Source organism: Neopsephotus bourkii, unplaced genomic scaffold, assembly GCF_033783945.1.
Source record: "Neopsephotus bourkii isolate Nb327-2 ecotype Australia unplaced genomic scaffold, CSIRO-AGI_Nbou_v1 NB_284, whole genome shotgun sequence".
Taxonomy (NCBI): Eukaryota; Metazoa; Chordata; class Aves; order Psittaciformes; family Psittacidae; genus Neopsephotus; species Neopsephotus bourkii.
Window position 1 is genome coordinate 179949 of NW_026900793.1, and position 27019 is coordinate 206967.

Here is a 27019-nt window from a genome sequence, read left to right on the forward strand (position 1 = left end):
TTAAAGCTCATCCAGTTCCAACCCCTGCCATGGGCAGGGACACCTCCCACGAGACCAAGTTGCTCCAAGCCCCATCCGATCTGGCCTTGAACACTGCCAGGGATGGAGCAGCCACAGCTTCTCTGGAAAATCTGAGCCAGTGCCTCACCACTCTCACAGGGAAGAAAACTGACAATTTCTTTTTCATATCTAACAACAGATGTTTCATAAAATGAATGACAACAAAGTCATTATGGTACATAAGCAGTCCTACATTTGAAGTAATATCAGTGAATCTGTCGTCTCTTACGATGTTGTGGAAGTTTTCCCTTGCACCCTTGCATGGCCGAGGTGCCCCACACCACACAAGTTTCCAGGGTGCAGCACTTACTCTTTGTGGAACGGTCTAACAACATGGGTACCAGGCTGGAGACATTAACAGTGAACATGAGCGTACATAATTATAATCCTTGTTAATTCTGCAATTATATTTGGTAGCAGTACTTCTGATAGCAGATTACTAACGTAGCAATCTCATTAAAAGTCATCCTCCTCCTTTCTCTCTCTAATGATCCATACAGCGTACACATTGCAAAGCACAGCCTAAGCCCATTAGCAATCACATCAGCATGGATCACACTGTAAAGAGATTGGAAGCAGCTATTCTGGAGAAGAAAAAGATTTACATGGATTTAAAATTTTCAAATGGATATGGGAGTGATTTAAAATGATCAAATAACTCCATGCTCTTTTCTCATTTATTTGTCTGTTGCTGTATAGCTAAGACAGAACATAACTTCTTTCTACATCTTTAAGGACCCTTTGTCTAGAAATGCCATTGTTCATGTTTCTATGGATTCTGCATCTATTTCTAGCCTTCCTACATAAGTAAATTAAAACTGTCCATGTCTTCCACCTACCAGAAGTTCAAGTAAGACCTGACAAGCCACTTTCTGAGACCTTGTGTTGGCAAGTCTATTAAATTTAGCTTTGAGGTGTTTTCAGGGCATTATTTTTAGAATCACAGTAACATTATTTATAGGCTTACAGTTTTCTGGATTGCTGCAATCAAAAGCTAAAATAGAGAATGCAATGCCATGAAGAGATTCACCTTCAAATATGGACTCACTCCAAATTTAATAATGGCTGCAATGGTTGAGCATTACAGGCTGAACTGTCAGGATTCATCATGCCATTTGTCTCCCAGTTCATTGGTTGCTGTGAGTGATGCATACAAAGTGACATGTGTCACAGCTGGAACATGAGATCTGCTCCATAAAGCTGAAATGCAAAGCCAGAGATAACTACACTCCTTGGCTGTGTTTCATGATTGGGGTTTGCTGCTTTCTCTTTGATTTTGCTACAAGATCAAGAACTGCTCAGCCAGAACTCTTTCCAGAGCCATCAACAAAATAGGATTGCATATACTGTAGCTTCCACATGCAGGAAATGGAAGGGGAGGAACTCTTCTTTGGTTTATGAAGGTGAAAATTCTTCCTGTACTTCTAGTTACTGCTACAGGTATGAGAGTTACAACTAGGGTTAAGACACTTCAGGACAGACATTATGACACTGAGGACTTTAGAAATCCTATGTGTTGCTGTTCAAAGTTTGAGGTGGCTCAGAAAGCATCCAGGAACTCTCCACAAGCGGTTTAATGCCTCACGAGGCATATCTAAGTGCAAGCTTTCCATTACTAGCAGAAACAAAGTTTTGTTCATCAAGAGGGAAGTGCTTTTAGGGCTGAAGGGGAATTTGCTAAGTGGCCAGTGAGAATTCTTGATAAAGCTTTTCTGTATTACTCCACTACAGGCAGGGGAGTTCCTGAGGATGGACTGTTCAGCATGATCAGAGGGGGATTGTATGGCTGTGATAGTACAGCAGTGATGAAGCAGTGATTTTTGTGAACAGCTTGTTACGATTCCTCTCTAAGGATAACTGATAAATTGGTAAACATATCTGTCTCCCACTGTTCTACGGAATGCAGAGGACTTTTATCCATCTGGTGTAAATTGTATTTGACAGCAGCTTTCCCAGTGTAGAGCAGTGAGCTGGTGACTTGGTATTAAGTTTTGATTGATATGTTTCAGTATAGTCCCTTTAAAAAAAATCCCTTTTCAGTTGTCTGAAAAGCAAATAAGAAAAGACAATAGGACTGAATGCTGTTTGTGTATGGATCACAGGCATCTTCCTGCTGAGAGGTCGCTGGAACAGCCTACTTGTTCATCACTTCTTGATGAAATGCATTATAAAGGAAAAGGAAGGAATTATTCCTATATCAGCTGTGTTAAATGCACATTTTACTCTCACATTCGCATACTGACACTCATTTGTCTTTGGGTTTGAAGCAGCAAAATGTAAAGTGAGATAAAAGCCAACAGAATTTAATTTACTTTTAAGGAGACTAATTTATGCTTGTCCTTCTTGCAGAACAAGGAGTACGTTTGTCGGGGCCATGACTATGAGAGGCTGGAAGCCTTCCAGCAGAGGATGCTAAGCGAGTTCCCACAAGCCATTGCAATGCAGCACCCAAACCACCCGGATGACTCGATACTGCAATGTGATGCCCAGTGTATCCTTCAATGATATGAGTAGAGCAACTGTGGTTTTCGCAGAGAAGGGTGGTACTGAGAAGGTCATCAACCTGGACACCTCAGTTCCTCGGTGCCTTAGGTACAAAACCGTGTCCTATAGACAAACCCACGCCCGTCTATAGCAGACATTAACTGGCTCATTACGTTACACACTTTTGAAAAGAATGCTCATGTCTGCTTAGTCACATCCTTTTGTTAGCTTTCCATCAGCATTGCCATAATGTGTGTTTTGTGTCCTTAAAAGTATTCTTGGTATCTTCTCTTGGAGAATGTTTTGTTGGGAATGGATAGTAGTTCCAAAGTGTTATTTTCCACTGCGTTTTATTTTTCACATCAGTATTATTATATTTGCAGTCTCCCTTTTCCTTTAAACTGCTGAACCATTTCATACCTAAGGCTTTGAATCTCATTTCCTCTCACTGGTAATCTGTACTGTGATTTGATGCAACCAGTACAATTCTATATACATTTAAGGACTGAACCATATAACACTGAATGTGTCTGCACTGCTGTTTGGCTTGTGTGACAGCAGCAAAGATATTGCACAGGCCTTTAACCATCAGGAAATTGTCATCAAGTGAACTCTCCTGAAATAAGCTGTTGTTTCCCACTTGTCTTTTGTAACACATGCTTTTCACTCTTTGCTGTGTAACACTGGTACTTTCATAGACAGAGGGGTTGTTTGTAATTCAGTTGGTTTGTTTATGCTTGCAGAGAGCTTCTCTAACACTGAGGTTAAAGTGGTTTAATTAAACTGTACTGTAAATTGATGGAATGAGGACACCTTTGGTTTGTAGACAAAGCTGAAGTGAAATCTGTCAAACAAATTTTATTTAGATACTTAAGTGCATTGACTGAAGTTTCTGCACAAATGAGGCACCTAGCTCTAATAAAACTGATAGGAACTGGGTATTTTTCCCTGCTTCAGGTATTTTGGATGTCTTACTACATACTGTCTGCATCCTCAGTTATCGTCCTCTTTGGCTAATCTGGCTGTGAGGTATTGTAACTCTGTAGACTCTCCAAGGACTCGACTCTAGCATTCTGTTGTTTCACTTGCAAAAGGAGTATTGAAAATGCAGAGGAGCATGAATTACTGAATTCACCATCCTTTTTGTTCCCACAGCAGGGATAGCTTTTCTGTTTGATGTCCTGTGGCTTTCCTTGACTACCTAATTTACAGATCTACAGATCTATGCAGTGACTCCCATCCCAGACAATATAGATGTGTTGCAAATGGACCGTGTCCCTGATCGCATAAAGAGCTTTTACCGAGTCAACAACATCCGGAAATTCCGCTATGACAGGCCCTTCCACAAAGGCCCAAAGGACAAGGAGAATGAATTTAAGGTAGAAGTAGTGAATAAGCAGTGTTTAAGTGTTTATCTCTTCAAGGCAAATACTGTCTTGTTATTTTATGCTGATACAGCCTTTCAAGTAACCCTGATTTGATGGCCAGAGATGCTGTAGTAACTCAAATAACAAGTAGCTGTTGCATCTAAAGGTTACACACCTGACCTGATAAAAGCATTGTCTAGTTTAAAGGTGAGTTGTTGTAGTGCCAGGAGGAATGCATTTTCAAGCAAGGGTGGGGCTTTTTTAGTTTGGCTGGATTGTTTTTTCTTACTGCCATATCTATGTCCACAATGTCATCTCGGTTCTCTTGACCGACCTTTAAAAATGAGTGGAGATCTTGAATGTGTTCCCTAGAGCATACTGAATCCTGGGTTTGTTGTTCCAAGTGACTTTCAACGTGACATTCTGCAAAATGAGTTACTGCTCAGGAGGTTGATGTATTCTTGTCTGAACTTTACCCACTTAGCACTTCTAGTAAGAGTACAGATGATGTGATTGTGATTCACCTGGTACCTCACACCCTCAATTACTCTTTGCAGAGCTTGTGGATTGAACGAACCACTCTGACCTTAACTCACAGCTTGCCTGGGATTTCTCGTTGGTTTGAAGTGGAGAGAAGAGAGCTGGTAACATTCATAGTTCCTGTGATTGGGGTTTGAAATGTTGAGTTACTGAGAACATGGGATAGGCAGCTTAAAACTCCCTAGCTGAAATCTTGCAGTTTAAAATGATGAAGTTTACCAATGATTAAGTATGTCCTTTTTCTACCAATTAAGTCTAAACAGTTGCTGAATGTAACCAGTGCCAAAAAGATGCAATAATTGCACCAATGCCATGTCTTCAGAATGTAGAAAGAAGCTATCATAATGCGGTGACCTGAAATACAGCATTGCCAACAATGAAGTTTATTATGTAGCTTATTTTGTACAAAGCAGTAAAAACTAAAGGAGGTCACTGAACAATCCCAGAGTATCATTTCATTACAAGGAAAATAATAAATCTCAGTGAAGTGTCCATGGAATAAACTATATTTTATTGCCTTTGAGGTTGAAGTAAGTCCTTTGGAAAACGCCATTCAAGTGGTTGAGAACAAAAACCAGGAGCTGAGAACACTGATAAGCCAGTACCAGCATAAACAAATGCATGGTAACATTAATCTTCTCAGTATGTGTCTGAATGGAGTGATTGATGCAGCAGTTAATGGGGGAATTGCACGGTACCAGGAGGTAAGCCAGGCTCTGCTTCCAAATCTACTATCACCTTTTGTCGATTTTATTTCCATTTCTGTTTCAAAGAGAGTATGAGTTAAGAAGATAAGGAATTTTCACCTACATTATCTAAATATGAGGTCAAAACCCCTACTTGATTATTCTGCATCAGTGCATAGCCACATGTCAACAGGAGGATCCAGAGATGGAGCTGGAATATTGCATTACAGTAGGCACAGTTGACAGTAGGGTTTCTCAAGAATTAAACTTGGCTTAGCTGAAAATCCTCACTTGGCAGGAAAGAGTGAAACAGGTTGTTTGTACTGCTTACATTATACATTTATTTTGCAATACAAGCATGTAATGGGACTCATGGTAATTGAGACTGATTGGGCCTGTAATCAGGAAAACCCATGAATTTGTGTTATTCAACCATTATGTTTGCTTGGCTAATTTAAGACTCACTGTAACCCTAAAATGATCTTACATGCAGTATGTTAGTGGGTATCATCTTTGGCAAACTGTTACTTAAACTCTGCATTGCAAAAGGTAAGTCAAGGTGAAATACTGCAAAACTGCAGCAGTGGTCCAGGGGTGTGGGACACATCTTCTCTACAGAGCCATGAAGAGAACACTCTCCATGCCTTACATTAGTAACCACTTCACTCAATTCCTATATCTTTAGACAGTTTTGTGAAGGAAACTATATAAAATTCAAATAACTGGCTGATACAAGGCTCAGGGGTATTGCTTATCACTGTCACATGGAGAAACCTGGTCAGATCTTCATCTCGGTTGCTAAAACCATCCTGTAGTTTTACCCAGATCCCAGAGTGCTAAAAGCAATAAAAATGAGCTGCTGCTGTTAGCTTAATGTATTTAGTTTTCCTAAGATGTTTGGACCTTTTCCTCTCATCCTTTGACACCCAGTTACAATGAATTATCTTCCAGTAAGCAGAAGGCTTTTTTCTTTTTTCCCTTTTCCTACAGGCTTTTTTTGATAAAGATTATATCACAAAGCACCCAGGAGATGCAGAGAAGATCACACAACTCAAGGAACTCATGCAGGAACAGGTACTGGTTTTCAGATGCAAAAGAACATTACTGCAGTGTGGGTTCGTCAGCAGTCAGTCTAGACATATCAGAGCCAACTGATTCATTCAGAAGCAAACCATTTTGATACAGGAGATCTAAAAAAATGGGGAAGATGGCCAAGGAGTTTATGAATAAGCCATTCACCTTATGGGATGTGAGGTGAAGCTCAGCTTGAAGTACATTAATTCTGTTGTCTCCATTTATTATCCAGTATGCATCTTGCTACATTTCAAGCTCGCTGTTCATTTTTGGCATTTTGAGTTATGTCTTCCCAATAAGTATCAAAGACAGAGGCACAACAGGTCAGGCTTGTGCTTACACTGGCAGAGTTGCTTAGGGAGACTTAATGCCCGTTTATATTATCTGCAGTTTTATTTTTCTTCAGTGTCTCTGTGAACTATCTTAATAGATAAAGCTAGCTGGATGCTTTGATGGGAGCGAAATCAGAAAATCACATCCCTCATAACTGACAGTGTGGCAAGATATACCCCATTAGACAAGTGTGTCCAAGTCTGAATAGAGCTGCCTGGCCTGTTCCTGCAACAAATCACTTAACTGCATTTCAGATTTCCCATCTGTAAAATAAAGATAATGCTTATCTCCCTTCAGTCCTCAAGAGGATGTTTGAAGATTAATTAGTTATTGTTTGTACAGATTTTGGATCATGTAGGGAATTATATACATCTTCAGCCTACTATCATCACTGTTCTCTTTCATCTGAGAGCTTATATAATCTCATTCAACCACTAGTATTGTATGTTTAACCTCTGAAAAAGTGACCTTTGAAAATAGATAATAAGCAACAGAAAGAGTGACTGTGCATTGTCAGTGCTGCTGTTCTGCTTGAGTATCAGAAACTCCTTTTAGAAGTCTCTGTTGGCAGCTTTGACCCCTTCTCTGACACTGGGTGGAAGGAATTTCCTCTGTGTGAGGATGTAATGCAGTTCACTCCAGAGAGAGAATCAAGCTGGTAATGTCTTACAGTTACCTCTTAACATAATCCAACATGACATAAATGTGCTTGTCTCACAAAGTACTTGCTGAAGTACTGTGAACTTGCCAGGCCTCCTTAGGCTTGCTTCATTACCAGCAGCCTTGTAAATGAACTGTGGCATATTTCAGAGTACTCCCTTGCACATTGCCAGAGCTGCAGGAGAGGCTCTTAGACACAAGTTATTTGGGTTTGTGATGTGATGTTTTTCTTTTTTACCAGGTACATGTCTTAGGAGTGGGTCTGGCAGTCCATGAGAAATTTGTACACCCAGAAATGCGGCCCTTGCATAAGAAACTCATAGACCAGTTCCAGATGATGCGATCCAGTCTGTACCATGTAAGCTGACATACTCCAACCGAGTTATGATTTAATGTCTGTTAGTTGCAGTAAAGTTCAGAACAGAACTAGGCTTGAGTCAGCATTGCTGAATCTACTGGATTGCCAGATTATCAAAAGAATTCTTGATTTCTATGCAAGAAGGAAGTCTGTACCTAGTCTTTATGTTAATTTAGCCTTCCATTTAATCTAGATTTTAAAATGTTTGTGTGACCTTTATTGTACCACAGAACAGTTGTAAAGCTTCATTTTAAATTACTGCCTTACACAGCAGAAAATGATGTAAAGCAGAGGAAGAAAGATTAAAAGAAAGTGTTAGATGTTGAGCTCTTTGAAAGAGCTGCTCCAGTTTGGAGAAGCATGGCATGGATTAGGCCCTCCAGAAGTGTTTTTGTGTAGACAGCAACAGAAACTCCTGTTGGAATTCCTCCATGAATGGTACCTTTCCTTCCATGTGTGCTCTGCTGTACTTCAGTATTCTGAGACAACTATACTCAAGGCATCTTTCCCAGATGGGTTTCAGACATTTGCAGTGCATTCTCCTCTTGTTGGTACAGTGGAATCTTTAGGAATACCTAGATGCAATCTTGACCATTACCACAATCAAACTAAAGGGTATCTTTCTATAATGTGAAAGAATTATCTAAAATATATCTATTAGCACTTTACTTTCAGTGTGTTTTCAAAGATAGCTTCTCACTTGAAGGCTTTCTCCTCCACTTCTAGAAGTGAACACTATGTAAGGAGGGCCAGAAATAACAGCACCAGAATTTTACAGTGTGGCCTTTCTTTCAAAGCAGATGAGATCTGCAGAGGTCACAGATGACAGTTTTCGTTCACTACCCTTCTTGAGAGTTTGGGCATGATCTGTATTGCTGAGTGCACATTCCTTTGTTTTGGAAAATGCAGGTGGCTGTAATTTTGGCCACATTATACCTCTATTTTTCTCCTTAATTCCTGAAGCAGTGGCTAGAAAGGGTTATTGGAAATAAATAGAATGGGGTTTTAAAGCACTACAGCTCTTTATCCTGTGGAAATAAGGACATGGAAACAGGTAAGGACTTCTCCGAGAAGAAAACCTGTAATTTTCCATGACCAACTTAGCTAAAGTATGTTTCCTTTGCAGGAGTTACCAGGTTTGGATAAGCTGAGTCCGGCCTGTTCTGGCACCAGTACACCACGCAGCAATGTTCTGGTTTCACATGGACCTATGAGCCCAGAGAGCATAAAGCTGGTGCATCGACACAGGTACCTTGGTTTTCTTTGACTGAAATACCCAGGATCTCTGCACACTGTTAAGATTCAAGGATCTGAGAACTGGCTGTAACAGTACTGCAAGAGGAGGAGGATGAGTTTTGGCAGAAGTGCCTTTTGCCTTCATTCAGTGCTAATTATTAAAGTTTGAGGAATGGAATAAAAAGAGAAATCTAATTTGCAGGAAATGCTGAACACCTCCAAGTGTTACTCCATCACTTACTATAGAAGCAGAAACAGACATCTGCTACTCAGACCTCTAGATACAATCTGACTTTGGAGGTTCCACCTTCTCTTAAGTGAACATCAAATAAATAGGTCCTTACACAAAGAATATTTTACTGCTTGATTTAGAACCCAACTCAATATGTGCCCATTTTTAAGGATCAAAGAATGTTCATATCATTGTTTTTTATAATTCTGATCAAATCAGAACCCAATATAAGAAAGGCTGCTGAGATGGTTTGAGCAGAATGCCACAGAATGGCTCAGCCTTCACAGAAACATGTGAAAATGTGTATGCTTATTCAAACTGAATACCATCTATGAAAACTGAGATCACGATGGAGGATAAAAATTGGGATTTTCAGGGCAAAACAGTGGTTCTGTATCCAGCCAAAATTGATTATTTGATGTTCATGTCCATGCCAGTATGACAAACAGTGATGGGAATGTCACTGAAGCTACAGAACTTTAATTGTACTTCAAGTTGGGTTTCTCTTGGTGGGTCTACATGGCTTAGCTCATTTTAAAGCCTGGCATGAAAAGCTGTGGAAGCCTGGTCTTGAGTACACCATCCAGGATGGTGTCAGTGTTTTTACTGTTAAAATTGAGTAGCTCTTACACTTTAGTGACTTAGCAGCTGACAATTGTCGTCTCCAATAAAGTTTTCTTCTCCAGAATTCCTCTCTCTGTAAAGCCTTTTTCAGTTCTCAGGGCAAACAAGGGAGATTCCCTAGGGTACACAATATGTATTTGTGTGTGTGCTGACAAAGAAAATTTGATTTCCTGAGTGATGAGGGTGCAGCCTGCACACCAGCTGGGCTGTATTAATTTACTGTCAGCTACAAAGTTGCCTTCAACTTGCTGAGGCCCAACAGATGCAAGAAGGAAAACTCTATTTTGACCTGTGTGCCTTGTGTTTGGCTTCCTTTGGCACGTGTTTTTGAAGCTGCTCCCACTCATCATGCATCAGCATTAAAAATGAGAGTGGTTTCAGAAAGCTCTGTTATAAACAAATACGCATCCAGCATCATGATGTGATGTTAACATGGCTTTTATTCCAAAATTCTGCATCCTATGTTGGTTTACATATGACCTTATTGTCAGTTATTTCACATTTACGGATTTGTTTAAGCTTACTTGGCCTGATTTTTAAATGCATCTGACACCTAGAGGTGACCTAAAGGATTAGGCACACCTTGTAAAACACAGGTTCAAAAAATGTGCCTTTGTTCTGTCTCTGGTTTTGTTCCAGCCCACTGAACTTGCTTGGTTCAGTCCGACACTCATCATCCTCTCTGTCATCCCACACCTCCAGTGAGACAGGAAACCTGGTTATCCTAACAGACAGCTCTGTGGGGGAGACTGCTGAAGACATGTACCACATGCAGGTACAGCTCCAGCACAGCCAACAGCGGCTGTCAGAGACGACACAGAACATGCTCTGGAGGGTTATGGTTAGGAGGAGTACACTTCACCCACACACATACATTGGATCTGCCCTGTGATGTTTTTCTCAAAGGGCTGAATAGGTAGAGTCTAACATCAGTCAAGAAAGGTGACACAGTAACTCAGGTTTGCTTTGGGGGGAGACACTGTATTTGTACAGATCTGGTGGTCCAAGATCACACCATTGCTCTCAGAAAGTGAGATTTTAGTTGGCATGTTATTTATCTGACCTGTTCTTACGCAGTTAGGATTGTTCTTGGTTTGTGGGAGGGTGAAATGAGTCCCATAGTCCTGAGTGCTTATCAGTGACCTGCACCAAAGCTATTTCCTAGACAGAGGATGCACTGGGTGATCGGAGGCAGGTAAATATCTCATGCACTGATCCACTCAGTCCTCTCTCAATGATTCCTCTGCCTCCTGCAGCTTCTTTGCCCTAACTGCAGGTACCAAAGCTCAGTCACCAATGACTCTGTTTTGTCCCCATCCCAGGCTAGCCCTTCCACCTCAAGCCTGAGCTCCACTCACTCGGCACCGTCCCAGATGATTAACTCTGCCCCTTCCAGTGCTCGAGGTAAGAACGGATGCATCCAAGTGAAGGGTTAAGTGTCTCTGCAGGCACTCCCTGAACTTGGCAACGCCAGCCAGAGACCACCTACACTGAAATACACTGCTGTTTCTCTTTCGGAGCTGTAAATGCCTCTTCAAAAACTGTTTCTTAAAAAATGCTTTTCATTCTCCAGAAGTGGATTTAATGATTTATATTTTTTTTTCAGCAGTATTTTGGAATGTATCTTTAATACATGCTGGTTTCAGGCAGTCAAATTTCATAATGATTTCCATTGTTCCGCCACAGCACTGTGCAGGCAGTCAGGAGGAAAATAAGAATAGTCTTTGGTACAGTAATTAAGAGAGAGATCATGAACACAAAGGAAAAAAAAATCATTTTCCGCATTTAATGAAATTATGGCACAAAATAGAACTTGAGGCAGTTTAGCAGAACTGTGTGTATACAAAAGCATAGGTATACAATGAATGTTGAAAGATAGGAATTTTAACCACTGGCATTAAAGAAGGGCTTCCCTGCTGGGAAATTCTTGAAGAAAGGAAAAATGCAAAAACAGACTCCAGGGGTATTCATAATGGTTCTGCTGTTACAGTAGCTGGGCTTGATATTGCTCATCATTTTCTTCCCAAGCCTCAGAGCTGAAGCAGACCCGTTCTGTGCAATTGCCTGACTTTGGTAACTTCTGTTCAAGTTTTGTTTCCTCTCATTTTTGATTCTCAACTGCAGTCACAAATTTCTCTCCACTTTCCACAGGCATCTGAGGAAGGTGTCCAGGATATAGACAGAGATACAGGCTGATATTTAAATCTAACCTGTTTTTTCCATACAGGAGAACTGTATGTCTCCTTATGGACAGAGAATACAGAGAAGGGCCCTTTCTCTCAGGCCAGCTCAATCTTACAGTGAAATTTTAATTGACTGGCTGTTGTTATGACACAAATGCATCTAAGCGATTTAATTTATGGCTCAGATGGAGTACAAAGGTGAGAAGTGGACATCCTCAGATAAAGGCAAATAGCTTCACAAATTACCAAGGGCTAGAAGGAAAATTATGACAATTCATATAGTGAAGTAACCAGATGAAACTGGCACAAACAGGACAGGGAAAAAGGGACTGAGTACAGAGCTGTCGTGGCAGGAAGATGTCCTTAAATGGATATGCCTCAGCTGGCATGTGAGGTCTGAATCTTTGGGGGTTTGGTGCTCACAGTGACAGACTGTGACAGCCTTTCTGAGCTTGATGACCTCACAGCATCACCAGCTTCCCTCTTCACTGTATTCTTTGTTCTTGCTTAGAAAACAATGCTGAATGCTACAAAGGGTATAGTGCTGATGAATGAGCCAACAGCACCTCCCAGAGATGAGAACTAGACACTGTAAATGACCAAAAAGAGAAAGCAATAAGAGAATGATTTTTTTTAAACTAGTTCAATATATGTATCTATCTATTTTATTCTTCACTCTTACTAACTTGTTTTGCTAGCCTACGATATGACATTTCTTCTCTGCTCGTTTTGTTCACTTTAAAGTTAGGTGAGCACAGCATTCAGATGTTACCCACTGACAATGGGATTTCACTTCCAGTAAAGTCCCAGATGTTCTCTGTTTCACACTGTGCAAGTTTACTACTGTGGTTATTACTACACCACTGTCTGGAATGGAGTTGTTTGTAACAAGAAAAAACCCTTACACCTAAGGTCCACTGTGGTAATAGAGCTTTGTTTTTTCTCCTTGGTGATTTTTCCTTTTATTTTGTTTTTTAATTGGGTGAATTTAATGGTTGTGAAAATGAGGCTGGAGCAAGGTACTTCAGAAACCTTACATGTGCAGCTCTGTCAATGCACCTCTATCCTTTCTTTTTTCTTTTTTTTTTCCTTTTTTTTTTTTTTTGGTATTTATTTATATTCTTTTTAATTTAGTGCTGGTGAAAGGTGCTGGACTGACACCACTGGAGGCTGAAGCCCTCTATTTACCCACAGAGCAGATACAGCATGGGCGGCAGCCGTGCAAGTTTCCCCACGCTGCCCCCACCAATGTGCCTCATCTCTGTCCTGGAGGGACCACCTCTAGAGGTGAGAGGATAGTTCAGTCACCATGACCCATCCAATCCTTGGCCTTTCTGCTGAGACTGCCAACAAAGCTACGATAGTCACGATGCTGCAGCTAAACCACATTTCACATGGGAAGTATACGAAGGCCCAACAATTCATTTCGTACAGCCCACCTAAATTTACTGACTTAGCATCTTTGTCACCTGTGGCTTTAACTTGAGCATAGTTAAGTAGGGTTTCTAGGTTTTTTGTCAGGTGCTTAAATGCTTCTCTCATTGGTTCAAGCATGAGAGATGAAACCCGACTATCCTTTTATCCAGATATTGATACCACCTTCTCTGTTTAACTGCAGAGTCCTTTCTGGAGCTCAGCTACTAGCACTGTTCTGAGAGTATCTCTATAATACAGATTAGTTCTATAAGTGACCGAAGGAAGCCATGGCTGTTTGTAATAAGAATCCAGCAGAAATTCAAATCATACTTCCAATTCTTCATTTCCAAAACACAACCCTTTCACTGATGTTTAAAACAGCAACATAGCAAATGATATGGCCAGCCCAAAGAAAATAATAAAGCCATTAATCCAAAAATTTTAAAGGATACTTATCCAGACAATAGATTAATTACTTGATATCACTGAACAGCAGATTAAAGCAGCAATCCTTACATTTGTTGTAATACAAACAAGTTAGAGCAAAATTCTTAAACAGAATTGTGATCAGAACACAGTAAGAACTTTCTAACTGTGCTAATGATAAAGGCTTTACTAGTTACTGTTTCAGATGAACAAGCTTCTTCCCTATTAAGAAAGCAACAAAGGTTTTGGATGGAGAATCAATAAATTCAAAGTTTGGTTTGGCTTCATTTGAGGTGACTCAGAAGTGCTCTAACCTTACTGCAGTTAAAAGATTGCATAAGCTCATGTTTGTTTAGCAGAAATTGTAATGCAAAGCAGCCTGGCAAGAGCTAGGAATTGGTATGGGGGTTTTCAGTAACTTCATTTAAAATATGACTGGGACTCCTCCAGTTGCTCTAAAAGCACTTCCCACTTGACACTAGATGACTCGCCTCTTAAAGCATTCCTACTCCTTCCTCAACACAGGCCCCTTTTCAAGGTGTAGGAAGAGTCCTGGTGTCTTACTCAGCACTTTGCAAGAACCCATGTGCTCACATTAAAAACTTCCTTCATAAAGCAAAAAAAGTTACGATTTGATGCAGGAGAGAACTGTTTTCATAACAGTAATGAAAATGAGGCATCAGGAGAAGGGATTCATTGATTTTGGAGTTTAACTACATTGTCAGTTCCATTCCTTAAAACTGCTACTTGTCACAATTAGATTAGCATTTTCATAATTAAAAAAGAAAAACTACCTCTGCCTCAGCATAGGTTTTTCTCTCTCATTAATAGTACATTCAGTGCAGCATACATGCAGTGTACCAAGCTAAAAGGAGTAAGCCCTGATACATGCTGCAGTGTTTTATATGGCCACGGGCCGCTCTGGAAGCTTTTGAAAGTTTTTTTGACTTTGTTTTTTAAGCCTAACAGTCTGTGAGAGGAGCCATGATAGTTGTGCTCACTCTCTGTGCAAAGAAGCAGGCCTGACTATTAATAAGAGCTTCAGTTACAGCCACTCCTCTCATGGCCCACAATTCAAAAGTATCAGTACTTCATTTTGGTTGCAGACTGGATACTTGGCATTATCTGTTACAATCCTATAGCTATAGTTATTTCAAATTTAGGGTACCAAACAGCAGAGCTGTTCTGTAAACTAGACTGCCACCTTCCTTAGCACATATGGGATTTTTCAGGTTATGCAGAGCAAGGTCTGTGGAAACTATAATCCCATACAAAGTGATGGCACATAAAGGTGGTTTGCATTTTAGATATAAAAGAACAAGGATAGCAAGATAAAAAGGAAAAGTTTACAGTGTAGGTTGTGCTGTGATGTAGTTCTGGGCACACCTAAATGTTCAGCATCCTTACATTGGTCATGCAGAAACAGGACTATCTGTGATGTGTGAGTAAAAGAGACTCAGCATAAAGCGTTAACACTGTGTTTTCCAAGCTGATGTTGTATATAAGAGCAAATAATGTTGTCTAATTATGTTTCTGTTTTATGTCTGGGGAGAAAATGAGTTCGGAACTAGAATGCAGATACTCTGCGGCTGTTCATGTCGGAGTGGGGGTGTAGATTAATCTGGGATCTGCCACCCCTGATGGAATTGTTGCAATTGTAGGACCTTATCCTGCATTCTGCTGGACGCATTGTTCCTTCCACTGTGTGCTGAGTATCAGTCCCCAAAACTGCATGTTTGCTTTTGCTGGGGTAAAAGCTGCATTAACCAGCACCAATGCCTTTGCTCATATGTTGGAGTGCTGCTCAGGTAATGTGTGTGGTTGTGGAAAGTTTGCAAAGCAGGCATGTATTCCCAACAGCCGGCATGGCTCTGGAATGCGCTGTGTGCTGCCATCTGTTAAGTGCGTGTCTGTGACGCAATGAAATTAGCAGTGCAAATTAAAGCTCACTCCAGCAGCTTCAGAACATCAATTCCTGCCTAATACTGTGCATCCCAAGGGATGCATGTATCAGTAATATCAGAATAGAGGAAGTCACTAATGAGAATCATTCTCTTGGGAAATCCATTGTCAAATGTTGCATATCAGAAGGCATATTGTTACGTGACACCTTGAAGAATGCAAGTCCCAAGTAATTCCACATGCCAGGAAGCTTACATTAAATACCCCAACATTTTAAATGGCAACTATACAGATAACTAAGAGTTAAGTCAAGTATATTCCTACTAGCTAACTCTAAGCACTGGTAAAATTTCTGCTGTCATAAAATGGCTCAGATACCAACATGCTCAGCAGTACTCATATGTTACCCAGCAGCATTGTAAGCAAAGCGCCACCCACATTTATAGACAATTCTGTTTCCTGTTGGGTTTTGTTTTGCTGTAACAAAGAAGAAGCTGACCAAAGTATCACCAGCTAAATGGTAAAACCTCAGACTGTCTCTACGAGAACTGAGGAATGAAGTAGCTTCCTGTAACTTCCAGCTTTTATCCCTTTCTTCCACATTGAGTCCTAAAATGCACAATTTTATGGAGTTCTGTAACTCTGCAACACTTTATGGAGCAAGGGAGCATCAGGCATTGTACAGCAGCTGATTTCACACAGATGCCCGCTTCTTTTTTTGTCATTTAAGAGGAAACACTTTCCAACAGGCAGCTAGGGACACATGCATCTTATCATCTTATACCCTTCATGTGGTATGTCCTTAACTGTCTATGACAAGCCAGTGTTACCTCATCCTCGTGCTATGCACCCCACCAACAGTTAGCTGCTTAGTGGGCTCAGCACCGTGTTTTCTTGAGTCCTGTAAGATCATCCGTCTGAACAAAGTGCAAGGAGGAGTAGATCCCCAGGCATGCGGAGACCTGGCTGTTGTTTGTCACGTGTACGTGATTGCTCTCACTTGTTTACAGGCTCTCCCTCTCTACCAGATAAGTACCGCCACTCTCGGGAGATGATGATGTTGCTGCCAGCCCATCGGGACCGACCCAGCAGCGCCATGTATCCCGCAGCTATTATGGAAAACGGACAGGTAGCAGATCTCATTTCTGTCAGTTCAACCCCTGAAACTGGGACTTCTACTCTTTCTGACCACCTTAAAGCTTCCCTTATTTCCGGAAAGCACAACACCTAGCTTAGGATCATTCTGCAGAAGCAATGCAACTTTTCATCCCCTAGAGCCGCACCCTTTTGTAATCAAGTGCTACAAATTGTAATGACTAAAAATTGCAAAGCATCCTGTGAAAATGGACTCTTGTGACTTCCCAACTTCATCCTGGGAGCCCTGATCTACTGCAGGGAGTCACACCATTTTATTAATTTTTCTAGAACCATGGCCATCCTTTGCAGTCTAGCCTCAAAGTTGATTCAATAGCTTTATTGTGGTTTCCAGAGGCTGAAATAATATGCTGGTACAAGGTTTCCAAACAGCCTGTGCCTGTATCTACTACTTTCTCTGGACAAGCTCAAGAATTAAGAGTGCCTGCATGTAAACATTTTAATCTGGCCCTGGCGTGCACTTTTGAAGGGAATCACTTCAGTTCACATCAGAGGACTCCCTCACAGCATGCAAACCTTGGAGCATGCACACTCAGTTCACATGATACCAAAGCAAAAGGTGAGCTCCATAAGGGCACATAATGTATTCAAGCTGATAATGGGCACGAGACAAGGCCAAACCTAGTTTGAAGTAACTCCTCCAGAGAAAACAAGCATCATGGCACATGGGTCCTTGGCACTGTTACCCTCTCTAGATGCACTAGTGCTGCACTGCAGTACTCGCTAAGGTAGACACAGCCTCAGGTTCCCGTGATTTTTTTAGTTAAGAAACTTTGTTTAAAAGAAGCCTGAGGGTTCTGCACAGCTAACTCTGTTCTCCCTTAGCCTCCAAACTTCCAGCGCGCCTTGATCCAACAGATGATTGGACCATGCAAACCCTGCAGTGATCCCAACCTGTCTGTGGCTGAGAAAGGTACTCTTTGTCCTAGTTGGCATGCATGCTTTCTAAAATACTATTCCTCTGTTCACGCTACAGCAAGTAATGAATGGGCTTTTGCATCTCCTGGCAGAGTGCGTTCCTTCACATTGTTTTAATTAACAGTTTAATTAACTGGGCCTTCTGCCAACCTCTGGTCATTTCAGATCATTCACACAAGGGTGGAGTTGCACAAACCTCTTTATTTCAGAAAGCTTGTTACTGAAACAAATCCTGCAGCCTTTCTCCAGCAAAACTTCCAAAGCAGCACATGAGAAGCTGTCTGAAAGACGAGTGCATGATTTGGACTGTACTTTAAAATCCTGCTTTTTTTAATGTGCATTTATTTTCCCAAATATTAACATCTCCTGGAATGCCTTTCTGGGGTAGTTTTATGTTTATTGAAGTTTATTATTAGGAATGTATACTTTCTCATGTCATTGCTTTGAAAAAAATAGGCAGAGCCTCTGCAGAGAAAGAAATGTGAAAGAAGAGCAAGAGTTGGTTTGTTTGGGGCCAGAGAAAAGGAGGAGCTTGTGAAAGGAGTGGCATGGACAAAGTGATAGGCTCAAAAAAAATTACCTAAAAAGCAGCATTCTGAAATAGCAGAAAAGAGCAAAATTCCCGAGTCAAAATCTGAGGCCAGAAGGCTGCCCCAGCAAGCAACAGTCTTGTGTACTGCTGGGAAAAACAGTACCTTACAAGGTTTCTAAGGCCAGGGAAAACCAACGCAACGCTCTAGTCTGACCTACAGAATGCACTCCATGAGACTTTTATCAGTAGTTTGGTTTCAGTGACTGTGCCTGAACTGATTCGTATCTTAAGAAAACAAAAATCCAAATTTTATTTTAGAATTTCTAAAAACTCAGCATCCACAATGTTACCAGTGTCACAGCCTTATGGAGCAGTCCAGCTTGAAACCAAGAGCCAACCTACAGCTCTGATGAAATGGTAGAACAATGGCTTGATGACAATAAGAAATGATGACAACAGAGTTCAGAGTAGGGGGTTAGGGGTGAAGAGCTCCATTTTTAGCTGAAGTGTTAGTTTGAACTGAACATACAACAGAGATCTTTTTACGGGACAGGAGAAAGATCTAGAAAAGGAAGTAAGTATTTATTAGCTCTCTGGGAAGAATACTTAAATTTGTATTTGTGGGCAATCCTGTGCAAGAGTGTAGTATATAGTGCAAAAAGAAGGGGATCAAAGGCAGAATCACCTCCAGAAGCCCAAAGAAACCATGAAAGACACCAGTGATGTCCAGTAAACGTTCTTAGGGAATGGTGTGATGGGAATCCCAGCTCTTCAGCCAGGTTGGTAGCATCAACGCAGTTACAGGCATCATCATTCCAAGTCAGGATGCCATGTGTCTTGGGTTTTGTTAACAGTCATTCCCTGTGAATTCACCCACCCCCTTCCTTGCCATGTCAGAAGCTCAGCTCACTAATTCTCACTGACAGCAGGGTGACATCAGTCGCCTGGAGCAGAATGGTTCAAATGAAGCTTCCCTACTAATTAAACTTGGCCACTGAACACGGTTACTGAGAGAGAGATGGGCTAGGACAGAGCACTGGGAGCTCCCTGGTTAGGTTCCTCCATGAAGCACTTTGGATAAAACACTGGTTTTAACAGGCAGCAATCACTCTCCAGCAGCATCTAACCTTAGGATTTCCAGCACTCCTAAATAGGAGTAAAAAGGCTATGAATAAGGGAATACTGGGAAAGTATAAATGGATTATGCACTGGGGTACCAGGTTCTCTTCTTCACATTCTTATTCTGCGTCTCAGTGTTCAAAAAACCAAACCAAAACAAAAGCCAAGCACAGCACTCACTTAACAGGCCAAGCCACTGAGGTTTTGTTCTGCCCTTTTCACTTGCTGCTGATAAACTGCAGGAAATTGTTATGCATCTTGTCCCTCTGTTTTAGCTAACACCTAAGGCAGTAGTGCAGATGAGAGCACTCTGGCATGTGTACAGGGTGCTCAGAAAATTCACCTGAAGCCACATTACTTGTCTTGAGACGTAGCCCTTGGTTTGAATCTGTTCTCTGTCAAGTTTCTTACTGTCTTCTTTGTGTGCCTTTCTCAGTTTGAGGGTCTTTCTTTAAAAACATTTACTTTATGGGGTTTCTTCTGTCTTATGAAGCTGTCACTTTGCAACCTTTTTTGCTTTAGGGAGTTTTAGGTCTCAGGCAGCCTGTGTTCATGTTAACTCATGAACTAAGGAGAAAAAATAACACCAAAGCAACCTTTCAGAGTCATTTTAGAAAAGAAACATGCCAAAACATGGCTGCAGGGATTTTAATTAAGGAGAAATCTTCTTCAACTGTCAAATTCCGTGTTTATTTCTCCAGGCTTCCATTTTCCAATGGAAGATGGAAACAGCTGTTCTTATCTCAGTTTTCTTTGGTAGGCCTCACTGAGTTATTTTGTTTTCCTTTTTTCTTTGCTAATCTGAAGAAATTGCTTACTGTTTTTAAATACACATAACAATTATTGCCTGTCTATCTTCTCAGAAATAATTAGGTCTTGCAGTGTGTTTGGAAGAAAGGAAGGTGCATTTTAATGTTTAAAGTTGACAGAATTCTCAAGGTCTTGAAAACTGTTATTGTTAGAAGCAGCTTTTATTTCTGAAAAAAAAAAATCAGATTCACAAAAATCATACTCAGTATCTCTGTCATGAGCAAAGCCTTCCTCTCTCTATACTTCCTGATTAACAAGACATGATCTCTTCAGGTGACTAATACAAGGAGTCTGAACTGCTGTCTCTCTTGAACTCTGATCAAAATTCTTGACCAACTCTGTAGCTTAGTAAATCAGGGCTTTAAAGTCATGATTTCTTTTATAACAGACTGAGGTGTGACTTCCCTCATGTCCTTTATTCAGTGCTCACTTAGAAACTGTAGTGTAGCAACAGGTCTTCCTGTGTTTCATGTGGGTTCTGCCACGTGTTCCTTTCTTGCTCTGCCATCACTTACCACCAAGCAGAGATCTAGCTGCTGTTCCATCGGTGAGATTTCATTTCTACTTTGTCAGTGGTTTGCAAGAAAAAACCCTAGCAGAGTTCTACTGCTCTTCAGACCTGAGAGAAATGAGCCAAGGGGTCATGGCGGGGAGATGGGCAGACTAACACTACAATCATCTAACTCTTGCTTCCTTAACTAAGCAACCTATAAACTTACTTAACACACTGTAGACTAGACAATGTCTTTGTATGCTTTCAATCCTCCTGTTCAAGTCCCTACAATCTGTCTCTCTACTGCTGAAGAGCCCACTGGAAAGCCAGTCCTTCTGGGCAGCCTCACAACCCCCTGTTATATTTCCCAAGTTAAATCTGTTTCAATCCTTCAGCTGTGCCAGCAGCGCCCAGTAGCTGGAGCCTAGACAGCGGAACCAGAGAGACCCTGCCATTCCTGTCTGCCCACGCTGGGAGCATCTTGGCCCTACCAGTGCCTCCCCGAAGCCTGCCCCATGGTAAGGAAATGCCCAGTAGGCCTGCTGCATAAATCCTGCGGAGAGAAATCTACACCATCTGAAAGCTGACTGTGGTCTTTTTCCCCCACCACCACATGAAAACGAATCAGAAGCAAAAACCCAAAGTCCTTCCTGGTCTGCTCTGTTTGCACTGGACAAAGTTTTCAGTTCTTTTTCTCAAAATCTTCAAATTTGTTGCAGTCCTCACAGTAATATCGACTAGTGTATCTTTTCAAGTAGAATTAGGTGTGCAAGTGTGAAACTTGGCCTGGCTTCGTGACCATAGTTAGTAGTAATTTACGGTTACAAAGCTATCAAATGAAACTTCAAAAGTTCATTGTTTCATGAGCCTGTTGCCTTGCCATGAGATCCTTGATAACAGGGGTGGGTGGAAATATCACTGCACTTCCCGTTAGCATTTTGTGTATGACAGATGCACTCTACAATACTTGTCAGAAAGGAAATTCTAGGTTGGAGTTACCAGCATTTGGAGCTGTAACCTGGCATTACAGAGCATAAACCCCAGCTCTTTGGCTACAGTGAGGTAGCACCAGTCTGCATTTCTGATCCTTGTCTCATTCCAGGACACTACTCACTGCACTTTGATGCCTTCCACCACCAGCTCAGTGATGCTCCTCCGGCACTGCCTGCACGAACGTTGCGCAAGGTAAAAAGCAGGAAAGCAGAGAGGGGTGTAGAAGAAAAATAACAAACTCCTGAAGGATTCCCCCTATTCTGCCCCCTCCAAGCAGCTTTTGAATACAGTAACACTGTTTTTAACATGCTAGTAATTTACATATGAGAAAATCCACTGGAAGCTCATCATAATCTATTCCAGAGTTGAATTCTATAGAAGTAACTTACACATGTTCTAGGCTCTTTCACTTTCCTTCTTTGCATCATATACCGTGATGCAGGCACCCCAGTTCTCACCTCAACTACTGTTTAACAGCTCTGGTGGTGGTAAATGCACTTGTCTGCCCACAGGAGGTAATTTCATACAAGTCAGGGGAGGGCACATGTAATGCAGTCAATCATCGACATTCTGAACACAAACAGAACTGCACCATTCTTAACATCACTGTCAAAAGCTGCAATATGGAACAAGGTGCAGCACTGCCTCCTTTTGTCTATTTTAACCTGGTTTTGTTTTTCTCTGAACAGTCCCCTCTTCATCCTATCCCTGCATCACCCACCAGTCCGCAGTCTGGTCTAGATGGAAGTAACTCCACTTTATCCGGTAGTGCCAGCAGTGGTGTTTCTTCCTTGAGTGAAAGCAATTTTGGACATTCTTCTGAACCACCTCCTCGCACAGACACCATGGATTCTGTCCCCAGCCAGGCCTGGAACACTGATGAAGATCTAGAGACACCCTACCTCCCTGTCAGGTACAGTCTCTCTGAGCCTGATGTCCTAGAGTCGCTCAAGTCCCAGCCATGCCGAAGCCACTCTGCTCCAACTGGAGTCATTCCTCAGGACACCATGGACCCTCCTGCTCTACCCCCCAAACCTTACCACTCCCGGCTGCCAAACATGGAGAACGAGGAGGGGATGATCATTGAAGATGATGACAAACACCGCCCACTGCATCGTAAAGTGTCCCAACCAGTGAGCGGTGGAAAGGAAGAGCAGGCCAGGGTAGCATGGGAGCATGGCATCAGCGAGCAGTAGGGACAACTCCTGGTGAGCAGCCTGCATCGTCATTCCAGGTCTGACTACAAAGCAGAGAGAGGAGGACTCGGAGAACAGCAAACCGATTTTCTACTGCCGCAAGTTTATGTCTGGAGCCCCAGAGGAATCGGGCCAGCATGGGAGGTTGCTGCTTTCCTTTTTAATTTCTTTTTACACCTTTCCGTTATGTTTTTTAACTTTCTGTGCAGTGGACAGTTTACTCCTTCTGCAGTTTCTTAACCACATCGTATGGCAGACGAGCCATAGAGACTGGTAGAAGCTGAAAAATATACTTTTAAGCAGAGGGGGGGAAAAAAGGGGGAATGTGGCAAGTTGATTTTGAAACTGCTTTCCTCCTGGTTCTGAGACGCACACAAGTAGAAGCAGTTGCACTAGGGACCTATTTCTTTGCTGTACAGAAGTGAAAGCTCATTGCTGAAATCAGGGATTCTATGAACTGTCAGGCTGGAAGGTGCATGAGCTGCAGGCTGTGAAAAGATAGAAATTCTAAGAAGAAATTGGCTCTTTTGAGAGCAGGATTGTACATATCTGTGCAGTGATCTCCCTGCATTGGTTCATAGGTGCTGAGGCAATCTAACCAGTGCTGATGCACTGATTTCCAAGATATCATTTCCAGCAAACTCTGCCTCCTTTGTTTTTTATGTACTGTTTGATTTCTTAAATTTGGCTTTCACTGGCTAAACCAACCTGCTTTCTCATTGGAACCATATGCTATTCATCTGTGCTACAGAATGAGAGGGGGTTAGTAGCCATTGGAGCTGCAACCTAATTGTAGGCCTTTCCCGTGCCCAGCTTTGGGCAGGCTGTTGACACCAGCATTTCTATTCCAGTTAAAAAAAAAATAATAAAAAATAAAAAAAAAAATAAAGAAAAACATAACCAAATTGAGTTTCTTATGCCACAAGCTGGTTGATTGACCCAGCCAGGAAAGTTAAGGTGGCTTACATGCATCATATCCAAGAATCCTTGCCTCAGGGCTGAACATCACAGTTCTCACCTAATTCCATCCCCCAGGAGCTGAGATTCATTCCCTGTTATCATAATGTCCTCAGTCCCCCAAAAACCTCACTGCAGCTGGTGTGCAGAAAGAGTCTTCATCCCTCAGAGTAGACGGAGAACACCAACATTCAAGAACTGCCCAGTATATAGTGTACACCCTAGAGTCAGGGATCTTAAAGGCAACCTGTAAAGAAGAAATGTTGCTTTCCTCTTTTGCTTCTTTAGAATGTATAGAGAAGCTTTAAGAGCTTCTTCTTCTCTATTCTGGAAGGTTGATTTCTTTTGTCCTCAGGCAGCAATACAGCCTTCCTCCCAACCCCTCCATCACCACCTTTGTTTTTATTGACAGATTCCGGAACAAATCCAAGAAACAGAGTTATGCAGCGGTGAAGACAGTACAAGCCTATGAACACCAAACAAGCCTTTTAATCAGTATTTGCTTAGTTCAAGTACATGACAAACCAGGAAAAAATTCTGTGGGTAACAGAACCAACATCTGTTCTTTCAAAAGAACACTGAGAAATCTTTTCATTCCTGTTTTCCTAATTTTTTTTTCCAAGAAATTTTGAGAGTATCAAATACTTACTGTATTTAGATAAGCAACGTTCCTTCCCCTGACCATGCCCATCTCAGCCTTCCTTAGAACCCCCTTCACCACCAACTCCAAAGCATGCTCCAGAGGGTGGAAACCTACCACCCTCTTTCTTACCCCTGAGAAATCTGAAGCAAATTCAGGTCAGAGACTTACCTCCACTATAAAAATTAGTGTCAGAAACAGGAATAGCACTCAATTTTTATACTGAATTCTTGCCCTAACCACTGAGTTTCTCACGCCACAAACAGCATAAAGAAGCAAAAAAGGATTATTATAAATCTTTTACAGGTCACCTTTAGCACTACCTCTAAATACAGGACTGGGCAGAGTACATTGCTTCTGAACTCTCCTAAAGATGGTCTGTTTGTACAAAGCCTGGACTCAGCGGTTGTATGAAGGGGATTTTAAGAGGATTTGTTTATTTTCTTTCTCAAGCTCTAGCCCATGCAAAACTACTAAGTTATGAATTTGTTTCTTAAATGGCCTGTTTGGCTGGAACAAAGTCTCTCTTGCTTCCTCTATTTTGTTACTAACACAGGCTGCTTGTAATCATTATATCCTTCACAATTAAGACAACAATAATAAAACCTGGCCTATAGTGGGTGTTTCATCTCCAGCAGGAAGTTTTCCAATGCTAGGACGGTCCTAACCATTAGAGAACCAAGCTGGATCTCTGGTATAGAACACGTGTGAAAACTCAACTCAAAATCATGGTTTTGGTGAAGGTAAGTCAAGATAATTCCTCAGAAGTGAGTGAAATATGTTCACATATGCTATTCTCCAGTCTGACTGAGACTTCAAGTGAAGGCTTCAAGAGAATTAAGTATTCAGTTCCATCTCCCCTGCCCCTAATGGGGTTTTTTTTTGAGTTTATTTGGTTGGTTTTTGTTATTGTTTGGCAGGAAGATTAACAGTAGTAAATGTAGTGACTTACTGAGCTTCCTTATTGCAAAAAAAACCAGCAGGTCTTGCAAATAAAACCAAGAATGCAACTAACATGGGACTAAGTCCCAGTCAGCTGGAAAACCTGCCCACTAGAGCTCTAATCAGTCTCCCAAAACATACCATCCTGCTCTGATGAAAGACATAGTACTACAGCAGTGAGTCCATTTTGGGAGTCTGACATTACTATGTATTTGTAAGGGTTTGAAGATCAATCAGATCATGTATATAAATGCCTTGTTAATGGCAGTGCCACACAGAGAAGGACAGAATAAATCACTGAATTTACCAAATTTAAGCTTCTGTGGAGTTAAATTTGTGTTACTGTTCTGGTATCTACCAAGTGTTCTGTCTCCCTTTTCAGTGCTTGCCTTAAAGGGGACAGAAGACAGAAAGAATTAAGATTTTGGGAATGTCAGAACTAATACTTCTTGGAACTAATACTTCTCTGTAGGGTGAGGTGTCTTACAGCATAGTACAACTCCAACACCAAGCTCAGTTCTGGAGTAGGAGGAAGCAACAGCAGTTGTTGCACTTGCCCGGCAGGACTGAAGATTCCTTGTATAAACCACAGCAACAGGATGTTTTGAACAGGACCTTGTCATTCTATATTTAACTGTAATTCAAACTTAGTATGTACTTGCCTTCATTGGGTTTTCTTTGCGTAACAAAATAGCATGTGTACTCCTGAGAAAATTGGTGGAATTCTGCTACAAATCTCTCACTGGCCCCATCTGAAAAAAAAATGAGAAGGAACTACAGTAGTAGAAGAAAAGCAGTTAAAACAATTTCTCTGAATCCTACAGTTTTTCTCCAGTGGTTGGGTCGGGTTTATTACTATGTGCAAGACCAAGATTCTTTTCCTCCTTTTGGTTTTTAGCTTACTTACCCTTTCTTAGGTAAGGGATATTGCATATCCCTTGTGTGGGAGAATCAGCCAAAACTGGGGAGGCTGGAGAGAGCAAGAGCCTTTGGGAAACAAATTATGTGATATTTAAAATTTCCTCTGATCATGCTTCTTTGTAAATACCCCCATTTGAATGCTGTGTATTTGTACAGGAAATTGAGCAAAAAATGTATAGATTGTGATGTCTGACTGGTATTCTGCCCTGTAAATGTGTTTTTAACCTCTGGCATTCTGTGCTTATTTAAAAAAGGCAAAAACCTCTAACCACTTCTCTTTTGTGTATTCATGTTTAAAATAAAATGAAAACAGCTATCTTATCTATAATGGAAATCCAATTTAAAAGGAAACAAAATAATTTGTACAAGTGTCCTAAAGGTACTTCATTGTATATATTGTGATAGCATGTTTCCAGAACCAACAAATAAGTGGTGTGAATTTTAGATGTAAATATCTACCATTTGTTTTGGGTTTCTTTCCCTTACCCATTCACTCGACTGCTGTGATGTGGAATTAAAGATTAATACCTGACATTAAAACAGTAGAGCTGTATGTTCATTGCTGTCCTCCAGCCAAGGTTATCCTCAGGCTGAACCCTCAGGTTCACAAGGAATGTGGAAACAGCCATCGCTTCCCATTTTTGTCTCAATGAGGAAAATGGGGGTGACCAAAAGGGCCTTGTGGCTGTTAGGTGTTGTGAGGAAATAGCTTCCAATTATCCTCTTAGCTGACAGTACACTATTCTATTTAATATCAACTTC

At 41.3% G+C, this 27019-nt stretch overlaps 1 protein-coding gene across 9 annotated transcripts in view; it reads left to right on the forward strand.

Moving 5' to 3' along the window:
* DOCK3 (dedicator of cytokinesis 3) overlaps positions 1–26799 on the forward strand; it is a 184872-nt gene extending 158073 nt beyond the window's left edge. For 3 of the 9 annotated variants that reach the window (XM_061346906.1, XM_061346903.1, XM_061346905.1), the window contains 15 exons: positions 2410–2551; positions 3757–3923; positions 4469–4555; positions 4976–5155; positions 6128–6211; positions 7446–7562; positions 8689–8810; positions 10294–10429; positions 10977–11058; positions 12972–13124; positions 16592–16710; positions 17562–17649; positions 21004–21126; positions 21711–21793; positions 22291–26799. In XM_061346906.1, coding sequence (XP_061202890.1) covers positions 2410–2551; positions 3757–3923; positions 4469–4555; positions 4976–5155; positions 6128–6211; positions 7446–7562; positions 8689–8810; positions 10294–10429; positions 10977–11058; positions 12972–13124; positions 16592–16710; positions 17562–17649; positions 21004–21126; positions 21711–21793; positions 22291–22797 — 2190 coding nt within the window. In that variant the 3' untranslated portion in view covers positions 22798–26799. The remainder of the gene's footprint in view (positions 1–2409; positions 2552–3756; positions 3924–4468; positions 4556–4975; positions 5156–6127; positions 6212–7445; positions 7563–8688; positions 8811–10293; positions 10430–10976; positions 11059–12971; positions 13125–16591; positions 16711–17561; positions 17650–21003; positions 21127–21710; positions 21794–22290) is intronic. The other 6 variants (XM_061346908.1, XM_061346912.1, XM_061346904.1 and 3 more) reach the window with 5 other exon arrangements.
* Positions 26800–27019: the final 220 nt, after the last annotated feature.